This window comes from Embiotoca jacksoni, unplaced genomic scaffold (genome assembly GCF_022577435.1).
Source record: "Embiotoca jacksoni isolate LCO1_2020_lvr unplaced genomic scaffold, fEmbJac1.0.p SCAF_112, whole genome shotgun sequence".
Lineage (NCBI taxonomy): Eukaryota > Metazoa > Chordata > Actinopteri > Embiotocidae > Embiotoca > Embiotoca jacksoni.
Window position 1 is genome coordinate 371,708 of NW_027185244.1, and position 10,793 is coordinate 382,500.

Below are 10,793 nucleotides of genomic sequence, written 5' to 3' on the forward strand. Positions count from 1 at the left end.
TATATATAACCGTTTCATCTATACATATAAAACATGTAAAACCATCAGAAGACCACGTTTCATGTTTCTGAGACGTTAGCGCAGAAATTCCCTGATTGAATGTAAAATGTTTCACTGGAAGCAGGAAGTGTCTGAATGAAACAATATGGAGGACCAGAAGGTGAAGAAATACTTCGTAGATCAAATCTGCTCATTTGTTGTTTCCGTAGCAACGACACCACCGAAGGAGGAAGAAGGAAGCGACCGACTCGTGAGTGAAAAAACAGAGAAATGGTTTATTTTAGTAAATAGTGAACTTCTCATGTCTGTACAACATCTGTAGTTGGCACTCGTTAAAGGGACGATCCGCCCAAAACCACCAGCTCGCCGCCGCCACCTGCTGGTGATGGCGGCCGTCAGCTCCGGTCGACGGGGGACTCTTCTTCATCTTTAGGCTTTTTTTTTTTTTTTTTTTTTACTTTTTTTTAAATCTTTTGATCAATAACCCCATAAAACAGCGGCCCGTTGGACACAGTACAAAACAAAAGAGGGAAATATAAATCTGAAATAAAACAAAAAGGCACCTGAAGCCACAACAGACAGCGAACAACTGAAACTACACGGAAACTACATGCAACACACATCAGTTACACGGAGCTAAATACGCATGCAAAAACAACACGGCTCTGAACAGGGCTGATCCACACACACACACACTCACACACACACACACACACTCACACACACACACTCACACACACACACACTCACACACACACACACACACACTCACACACACACACACTCTCACACACACACACACACACTCTCACACACACTCACACACACACACACACACACACACACACACACTCACACACACTCACACACACTCACACTCACACACACTCACACACACACACACACTCTCACACACACACACACTCTCACACACACACACACACTCTCACACACACACTCTCACACACACTCACTACAGATCAACAGTTTTCTGGAAAATACGACCGGCGTGTCAGCTCCTGAACGCATCAGATCCACCCGGACACGGTTTTCATGCCCCGCCTCCACCCAGCGCTGGTTCATCGGCCTGAAGCCAGGTGCATTGTGGGAACCCCCCCCCAATCCATGACATCCAACTGACTCGACAGCCGTGTGTGAGATTCAACGATGGGTTCTAGAAGCAGAACGTTCCCGCAACGTTTTCTAGAAAAGAGTCCGAAGAAACATCTTCAGCGATATTTAGACAAAAAGCTGTCGTTGGATCCAGATCGGCAACGACGTCGATAAAGGACGGATTCTAGAATCCAAAGAGTCGTAAAATGTTGTGACCTCGCGGTGAGGAACAGATCCGGGTCGGTTCTGGAATGTTCTGATCTCGCTCTTCTACAGTTTTCCGTATTTCTTTTTGTGAAATCTAAAACGACAACAAAACAAAAATTCTAGAAAAATAAGGACTGCGGTGAAACGAAAGAGATCAAACCAGAAATCGGTTCTGGAAACGGAAAGCGAGACGAGAATCTGCTCACGGACCGGAACCGTTCCACAAACACTAAAAAACAGAAACAACGGAGTGATCGGTTCTAGGTTCTAGATCATTGATCTAGATCTACATCATTGATCGGTTCTAGATCAGATCGGTTCTAGATCCAGAACATGCAGGCTTTTAAACATTGGACTGGAAACAAAATAGAACAACAGATTCTAGATTCTGTGACAGAATGACTGGGGACGATTCTAGATTCTAGATTCTAGATTCAGAAGAAAACGCGGAATGAAAAGTTCCAGAGAAAATACATCCTGGAACAACGAGGAACCGGGCTGAAAGGATCCATTCAGTAGAATGTGGGTCGTTTCTAGAAACATTTTGATGGCACACGTTCGACACTTTCTAGAACCGTAATGAATTTTGGGTTCTAGAACCAGAACACGTCGTATTGTGGAAGGTTGTGGTCTCCATCTGTTATAAATCATAAATTCTAGATCAACACGGACCGAACCGGATCTGTTCTGGACACAGAAACACGTCCTCGTTCTGATGTCAAACAGAACCGAGATGAAATTCTAGATTCTAGAATCAGAACAAATCATCTAGAAAACACGCAACGACGAGTGAGCTTCATAAAATACACGTGACGTTGTGGGACCGGCAGACCGGACCGCACTCTAGAACCGCAACCAGAACGTGCCGGTTCTCGAGCAGCGCCGGGTCAGAACGAGGAATGTTCCGGATTGAATCCGTTTGGATCCACAATGAAAGTGGAGAGTTGAGCGGGTTCGGGTCAGATGTTGGGAGTCCGTTCAGGCACATGAGATGTCGTCGAGGCAACGCGGCCCAACAGGACCACCTGCTGGGGTGGGCGGAGCTACATCAGCTAAGGGACCGCAGGGCGCCACGCGAAGGATAAATTTGGTTCCAGCGCCCCTGACTGGACTTAACGGGTTTAATGGGGCGGTAAAGTGATTGATTGACGAGGAGAGATTTGTCGATCAGCAAACAGAAACGAACCTCGAACACGCCGAGTGGCTACGAACCTCCGATGGAGAGAACCGGCGGTCCGGACGTACCGAGACATGAGAGCAGATTATAAAACACATCAACTAGAAACCAACGCGCTCCTCAGACGGGTCGATCAGCTGATCGGGTCGCTCGGCGCCGTCTCAGGGAACCATGACAGGAACATTCAGACTTGTTATCCGACGTGACATAAAACTTTATTTTAACCTCCTTCTTTAACGTTCATCAGCGGTTCATTAGGACGTCGCTAACGGTTTATAACACAATAGATTTGAGGACATTTTTACGTGGACGATCAGAACCACGAGAGGACGCGCTGTGGAAACATAAAAAATGACAAAATAATAAAACAGCTGCAATAATGTAAAATATAAATATCACTTTACAGAATAAACTTCAAATGTCCTCCGACGTGTTTACGGCTCCGTTGTAGCGCGTTAGCAACGGTTACTAAGCAACGGTTACATGTTTATAAACGGCTTATAAACGCTGAATAAGGAGGCTTAAAGACAACTTCATTCCCGTTAGCATCGTTAGCATTCCTGCTGAAACTGAAGTTAGCCGGCTAACGGTAAAGCTAACGATGCTAGCGGGACATTTTGAGCCGACTAATGCAGGAAAACACCGACGTGAAAACTCAAGGCATTGTGGGTAATGTAGGACTCAACAGCAACGACACAGATGATGAAAGAAAAGTTTGTTCCACTTCTTTGTTTGCCAACAGGTGACCTCCAGGGGGCGTGGTCAGTAAGACGCTCTGTGATTGGACCTTCCGTGGAGAAGGTGGTTCCTCAAGTACCGGCCCTTCATTAACCCCGGCAGACTCGGACCCACCCGCCCCCCCTCCTCACATAACGGAGGTCTCAGAGGGTCTGACGGGGTTTCAGGAAAGGAGGGAGGAGGTCCGGAAACCTTTGTTCATTCTGCAGGGTCTCAAGATGGAGTCCTCTCAAGATGGAGTCCTCTCAGGATGGAGTCCTTTCAGGAAGGAGGTCTCTGGAGGTCTCTGGAGGACTCAGGAGGACTCTGGAGGACTCTGGAGGACTCCGGAGGTCTCCGGAGGACTCTGGAGGACTCTGGCTGCAGATGTTTTCAAAGTAAATCAGACGTTTGAGGAGTGATGTTTAGTTTTTTTGTGTGTCAGCTGATTTTGGAGGAACCGTCTTGAAAAGAAAGATAGAAATGATGAGCGGCGAAGGACCCGGTCCACCTCGGCGAAGGGCCCGGTCCGCTTAGGCGAAGGGCCCGGTCCAGTCCGGTCCGGTCCGGTGCGGTCCGGGTCCTTCGCCTCGGGACTTCCTGGACCCTGGTGGTGGTTCGTTTTCAGTGGGGGTTCTCGAGAGTCTTTTTGGGGGTCTTGTGGTCTTAGGAGGTCTTGACCAGGTCGTAGACGTAGATGTGGAAGTCGTCGTCGAACTTGATGAAGTAGACGGAGGGTTTGGCCTCCACCTGGTGGATTACCATCCCCGACCGCTTCCCTCCGTCCTCCTTGGCGTACTCCACCTGTTTGCCCACCAGGCTGTCCACCACCTCACCGGGTTCCCGCTCCGCTGCCACGCTGTCGTCTGCAACGCAAACACACATCAGAGACTTCGTCAACCTCCCAGAACCTCGGAGAGCTCGTCCAACTGAACCTGCAGCTTCTGGTCACGGACTTAAAAACGGGATTCACTTCAACTACATTACAAATGTTATGACGTCTCTACGCTGCTCTTTTCTCTCTCTGCTCTCCACATTAAAGCAGAAAGTTAAAGACGACTTTCATCAAATAATCTGACAGAAAACCAAAGATGCTTTAAAAACCACAGAAAAACTAAAAACTAAGACGGAAGAGTTTCCAGCTGAGAACAAAAGCAGTGAAGGCAGAGACTGACTGGAGTCGGGCATGATGCGCAGGTCGCCCTCCTTGTAGTCGTCCAGCAGCTGGTACATGTAGAGAACCGGGTCCTTCTCGTAGGTGATGTAGAACCAGGAGGTCATGATGGGGGCCCGGGCCAGAACCATCCCCCTCCACTCCTCCTTCGGCCCGTCCTCCGTCTCGAACATGTGCTCCACCGCCTTCCCGATCATCGTCTCCGCCAGCAGCGAGTCGCTCACGCGGGCCGGGGCTGGACCAATCACAGACAGACGGAGGGAGGGGGGCGGGGTTACATCATCAGCTGATATCGAGCTTAAGTTTTTATTTAGGTCTGCAACAGAGAAATGCTAGCGGGTGAGCTAATGGCTAGCGGGGCGCGTCCTCACCCACTCGGTCGGGCAGCACCTCCAGCCCCACCACTCGCTCGTCCGAGTACAGCTCCAGCCCGTAGATGCAGTCGAAGCCGTCGTACTTGATCAGGTAGAGCGAGGGGTTGACGGGCACCTGGTCCAGGACCGTCCCCTTCCACTGGGACGACTTACCTGACAGGAAGCACACACGCTACGTTAGCATTAGCACGCCACCAGAGACCCCGTTTACGTCCTCGTCTGACCGCTGATGATACAAATATTTATCGTATTTCATTCGTCAAGTTACGACGTTGAAATGTTTGTAATTAAAGCAGATTGTTTCCCGTCGAGTTCGACACGCCGACGTCCTCCTCAACAACTTACTGCCCTCCTTCCACACATGCTGGATCCTGCAGCCCACGATGTTCCTACGGGGCGGAGCCAGAGTCTTACTGGGACCCACACTGGTCCTCTGTTTCCTGAGGAGGAGGAGGAGGAAGATGATGAGGAAGAGGAGAGTCTGTAATAATTCTGATGTTTTAAAGCTGCATCTCATTTTCTCACTTGTGCGAGTTCTTCTTCTTCATCATGTTGGCTGAGACGCCGGAATGTCCTGAAACACAAGAACGCACCTTCAGCAGCTGATGGACAACAGACGGTGCGTTCAGGGACACCAAGATAACAGCATGTTTGTTTGTGACTCACCACCGTCGGCTCGAGGCCGCGGGGCCGCTGGGCTCTTGAAGGGGGTCTTCATTCATCCACCTGTAGGGGGCAGCCACCCGGCCGCCGGACCGCTCAACGCTGGGGGGAGGGGGGATGGAGGGAGGGGGCGGGGGGGTGGGGGAGGAGGAGGGTAGGGAAAGGAGGGAGGAGGTGGTGTCGGGTGAGAAGGAGCACCAGGAGTCAGACGGGCCGCCGGACAGGCTTCATTCAGGCCGGACGGACGGACGGACGTCTGCAGGCTGAACGACGTCACGCAGCCGGATGAGAACACGCGTGTTCGTCCTGAGGAGACAACACGCTAACGATCACTCATCTGGAGATCGCTCTACTTTAGCTTCTCACATTGTAAATACATTTAATCTCTGTGTTTTGAAAATATTGTCAATATCTATAACTGTTATTGTCATCAGATGTGAATATCTTTCATCTCGTTAACTTCTGAGTCACTAAACTCATGAATCAGCTGTTTTATACTGCAGTCTTTATTAATAATAATAATAGTAATAATAATAAACAGCTGATGGACCAATGTGAACATAAAGGAAGTTTTAATTCATGTCGATAATCTGAAAAACAACCGCAGCACAAACTCTGATCTGATCTTCGTTTCAGCGCTGAAGATCTTCAGAAGAAACTCAAGCAACCATCCAATCAGACGGACTCATCACAACCAGGACGCAGCTTCTGATTGGTCCAGAACCAATCACAACTCCACCCACTGCATCCAATCAATCAGTCAGCTTCGAAATCGTAAAAACCAGTAGGCACCTGAACGCACCAGCAGTGAAACCAGAAGAGAGATAACAAAGATAAGAGAGATAACAAAGATAACAAAGATAAGAGAGATAACAAAGATAACAAAGATAAGAGAGATAACAAAGATAAGAGAGATAACAAAGATAACAAAGATAAGAGAGATAACAAAGATAAGAGAGATAAGAGAGATAACAAAGATAAGAAAGATAACAAAGATAAGAGAGATAAACTGTAGTGCAAGAATACAACCGGAACAGAAACCACAGACCTTCAGTTGCACACCACCGCAGCAGAGGAAGAGGAGGAGGAGGATGAGGAGAGGAAGAGGAGGAGGAGCATCAGAGGAGAAGGAGGAGAGGAAGAGGAGCATCAGGAGGAAGAGAGGAAGAGGAGCATCAGAGGAGGAGGAGCAGAGGAGGAGCATCAGATCAGAGGTCTGAACTCAGCAGGTTGACCACCTCCAGGACGTCTGTGTTGTCTGAACCTGGCAGACGAGGTCACGCTGAGATCACGTGACGCTGAGATCACCTGACGCTGAGATCACCTGACGCTGAGATCACGTGACGCTGAGATCACGTGACGCTGAGATCACGTGACGCTGAGATCACCTGACGCTGAGATCACGTGATGCTGAGATCACCTGACGCTGAGATCACCTGACGCTGAGATCACGTGATGCTGAGATCACCTGACGCTGAGATCACGTGATGCTGCTCAACAGCTCCACATGTCACAGAAAAGGGGCGGAGCCTGCAGCATTTCACCAATGTTTACATTTAAGAATCAGGAAAAGACTGGAATGTCACAAAGTGAAAACGCTGGACATCGTTCCCGAGGAAACACCTGCACAGGTGAGTTCATGTCTACATGTTCTTAACATGTTTCTGCGTCTGCTGTGTGTCCTGGTTTACACACATGTCGTATATTTTCATCATAAAACACTCGTTAGAAACGTAATCAAATAAGTTACATTAACTAAACATAGTTACAATACTTATTACATGTTAACAGGGTAACTAGTAATCTATTACATGTCATAGGGAACACGTATGATGAACCCTCCAACACTGAACACGTATGATGAACCCTCCAACACTGAACACGTATGATGAACCCTCCAACACTGAACACGTATGATGAACCCTCCAACACTGAACACGTATGATGAACCCTCCAACACTGAACACGTATGATGAACCCTCCAACACTGAACACGTATGATGAACCCTCCAACACTGAACACGTATGATGAACCCTCCAACACTGAACACGTATGATGAACCCTCCAACACTGAACACGTATGATGAACCCTCCAACACTGAACACGTATGTTGGGGGCCGGTGGGCCCCCCAGGTGTTCGCCCCGCGGCCCGGTGGGGGCGGTGCCGGCCCTGCTGGACTGAACAGACCAAAACAACGCAGACCTCCGTCACTTTTTCATCTTCCCGCGTGATAACCGAACAGAATTGACGCAGAACAGCGGCTTCGTGTGTCCTCGGAACCGAACCGAGGAGCTCCGCTCACGAGCTGCTGCTTGTTTTGGGCTGCCGGTGATGATGATGATGAAGATGACCATCCAGAGGTCACAGTTTAGCCTCCTCATTAACCAGCCGCCACAAAATAAACAAACTACCTCGCGACCCTTTCCGCTAAATATATGTCAAATATGCGCACAGCTAATTGGTTCTGTCCGCAGCACGGCGGCCATGTTGCGTCAGTATTTACAAAAACCCGCAGAGGTCCAAAAAAAAGGCGCAAGCGAACAAAGGAGCGGGGAGGTGTGCTGGGGGAGGAAACACGGTGGCGGGGCGCGCGGCTCTGCGCTAAAACGGCGACGCAGGCAAACGGCTCGAGCAGCGGCCCGGTCCGGGGGGTCCGGGGGGTCCGGGGCCGCGGGTTCTTACCGATACAGCGATCAGCGGCGCCGCATAATCCCGATCAACCGCCGAGCCTCCAAATTGATCCGCTCTGCCTCCGTTTGACGCTCCGCTGCGTCAAGCTGGCTGCGCCAAGATGGAGGGAGGGCGGGAAAGAGCCGCCCTTCAAAATAAGAGCTTTGATGCAGTGTGATTTTTTTTTTTTTTTTTTTTTTTTTTTTTTAAAGCATCAGTGGTGGAAAAACCATTGAGATCCTTTATTTGAGTTAAAGAACCAAAAGACCAAAGTAAAAACACTCATTTACAAGTAAAAGTCCTGCATGAAGTAGAAGTACAGAAGTATCGGCAGTAAAATGTAGTTAAAGTGTGAAAGTAAAGTCCTGTTTGCTCTGATTTCTGATTATATGACATCATCAGATTATTAGGGCAGCGTCAGTGTGTCAGCAGTATGTCACTGTTTGGAGCAGGAAGTGACCATAGTTGGACGAGATGGGGGATACGATACTACGTCCCGCCCACCGCTAGCTGTAACCTGACTGCACCATAGGCCTGTCAATCAAACAGACACGCCCCCAAAAACAGGTCTTCTTGAATCTTCTTTTCTAATGAATGAGGGATTATTTTCAGATGGACCTCCAGAAAACTAATAAGAAGGAGTGACTTTAGCTAACAACACCGAGATAACTGATGGACACATTTTATTCACTTTGGATTTGATGAGAGAAGTTGAATGGGAGTCTATGGAGCCGGAGGCTTTTTGGAGCCGACCTCTAGTGGCACTCGCTGGTATTGCAGCTGAAGACACTTCTGGATCAGAACCATTTTACTGAAGCTAGTTTTGTGACTTTCCATGAAGAACTATTAGGTCATTGAACCAGGAACCCCCAACACCTCGGCCCGCAGTAATCCATCTAAGGGTGGTGTAAAAAAAAAAAAGTATTAAACATGATTAAAGTAGTCTGCTGCAAAACGTTTTAAATTCTGAAAGAAAAGTCACATATTAGCGTTTATTACAAAAAACTTTTTTTTAAATTTAATTGCGATGCAGACATTTACTTTGAAAAATCCCAACCGGAAGTGCAGTCCATTACGTCAGTTCTCTTGACGCTGCTTGTTGTGCAGGTTTTGCATTGAAGCCAGAAATTCTTCTACCGTCGAGTCCCGCCTTCCTGCCTTGCCAAATAGTGCTCCAATAGAGTGTGAGCCGCGCGGCTCGCCGCTAGATCTTCCTGCCAAATACTGATCCTCCGTGTTGACCTGTTTTCCTCGCGGACGGAGCGGTGACAGCACGAGCGCTGCGGCGCGAGGAGCGCTCGGTTCGTTCTGCGCGCGGCGGTTTGAACCTGAACGAGTCTGTTGGTCAGACGTCTCTCACTCCGGTAAACAGTCGCTGCATTGTAGTTCAGACGGCGGCCAGCAGGGGGCGCTCTGCGCGAACCTGTCAACACGTCAGCTGATCCGGAGTCGGATCTTTTAGCTGCTAATTGTGTAACAGAGGAACGAACCTGACGGAAAGCTGATCCAGGAGCAGTGGAGACGCGTTAGGTTTGGTGCGACGCACAGCCCCGGAGGGCGGTGTTTATCAGACGAAACGGCTCGGTGATGAAATGAGGCAGCGGCGCCGCACTCCCGGTGCACCCCGGTGACACAACCGAACAGACGAACGGCGACGTCACAACCAGCGGAGGAATTTGTGTGAAACGAACAGTTCGCCTCCAGCCGGGTCCATGCTAGCACCGCGGAGCCGCAGCTCACACGGCGGGACACCCTGGAAGAGACAGAGAGGCCTCCGGAGGATGACCAGCAACGGGGGCTCGGTGTGAGGGTCGCCGCGGCAGGATGTGAGATGAGCCGGGAGAAGACAGCCACCGAGGCCAGCCGCGACATCATGTTGGTCCGGAGCTCGGTGAGGATCCGCCGCGTTAGCTCTGTTAGCACCGCCGGCTAACCGCTGGCAGCGTCTCCCCGAGCGGTGGCGGGCCGGTGGCGGGCCGGTGACCGGCCGGTGGCGGGCCGGTGACCGGCCGGTGACGGGCCGGTGACGGGCCGGTGGCGGGCCGGTGACCGGCCGGTGACGGGCCGGTGGCGGGCCGGTCACCGGAGTACCGGACAGATGTTCTGCTCATGTGTCCGGTGTGTCTACCGCCTCAGGTCAACCACCGGGGGGTTAATCCACAGACCGACCGGTAACTCTCCGGTCTCCAACCGATAACGCTGTTCGGTAAACAGTTAGCTCACTTTGAACCGTAGAAACTAACACCGCCCCGGTCAACGGGCCAAGCGGGACCTGCGGTTCCGGTTCGGAGAACAGACGATGAGTCCTCCGGTGTTACTGAAAACACGAGAAGTAGTTTAATTTCAATAAAACACCTGAAGGTTGAAAAGAAAAGTCTAAATGTTTTCCGGCTTCACAGAAACATTCAGATTTAAACAACTTTTAAATAGTTGTCAGTAAACAGGAAGTGTGATGTCATCAGTCTGCCGGAAAAAGATGGAGGAGCTGTTTTAATATCACAAGCTTATTTAAATCTCAGGGCCCTTCACAATAAAAGACCTCCAACAGAACCACAGAACATCACAGGGGAACCCAGCAGGTCAACATGAGCGACACCTCAGAACCAGAGAAGGAGAACATCCGTTAACAGAACCAGAACCAGAGGAGGAGAACATCTAACAGAAGCAGAACCGTAGGAGGAGAACATCTAACAGA

At 49.9% G+C, this 10,793-nt stretch overlaps 2 protein-coding genes across 6 annotated transcripts in view; one reads left to right on the forward strand and one right to left on the reverse strand.

Moving 5' to 3' along the window:
• Positions 1-255: 255 nt before the first annotated feature.
• On the reverse strand, positions 256-8,213 carry spinb (spindlin b). Of its 5 annotated transcripts, none has more exons than XM_069143681.1 (8): positions 8,111-8,189; positions 6,040-6,217; positions 5,429-5,731; positions 5,288-5,336; positions 5,108-5,202; positions 4,760-4,915; positions 4,390-4,623; positions 256-4,080 (listed from the first exon to the last, which is right to left on the reverse strand). In XM_069143681.1, exons 3-8 carry the CDS (start codon positions 5,478-5,480, stop codon positions 3,881-3,883), a joined length of 786 nt encoding a protein of 261 aa, XP_068999782.1. In that variant the 5' UTR covers positions 5,481-5,731; positions 6,040-6,217; positions 8,111-8,189; the 3' UTR covers positions 256-3,880. The 5 variants fall into 5 exon arrangements, with proteins under 5 accessions (XP_068999782.1, XP_068999781.1, XP_068999778.1 ...); XM_069143680.1 differs by lacking the exon at positions 8,111-8,189 and adding an exon at positions 6,474-8,094; XM_069143677.1 differs by lacking the exon at positions 6,040-6,217 and having other exon boundaries at positions 8,111-8,213.
• Positions 8,214-9,519: 1,306 nt separating this feature from the next.
• Positions 9,520-10,793, forward strand: part of mfsd14bb (major facilitator superfamily domain containing 14Bb) — a 10,452-nt gene continuing 9,178 nt past the window's right edge. The window contains exon 1 of the mRNA XM_069143675.1: positions 9,520-9,989. Within this exon, the coding sequence (XP_068999776.1) occupies positions 9,930-9,989 (60 nt within the window). The 5' untranslated portion in view covers positions 9,520-9,929. The remainder of the gene's footprint in view (positions 9,990-10,793) is intronic.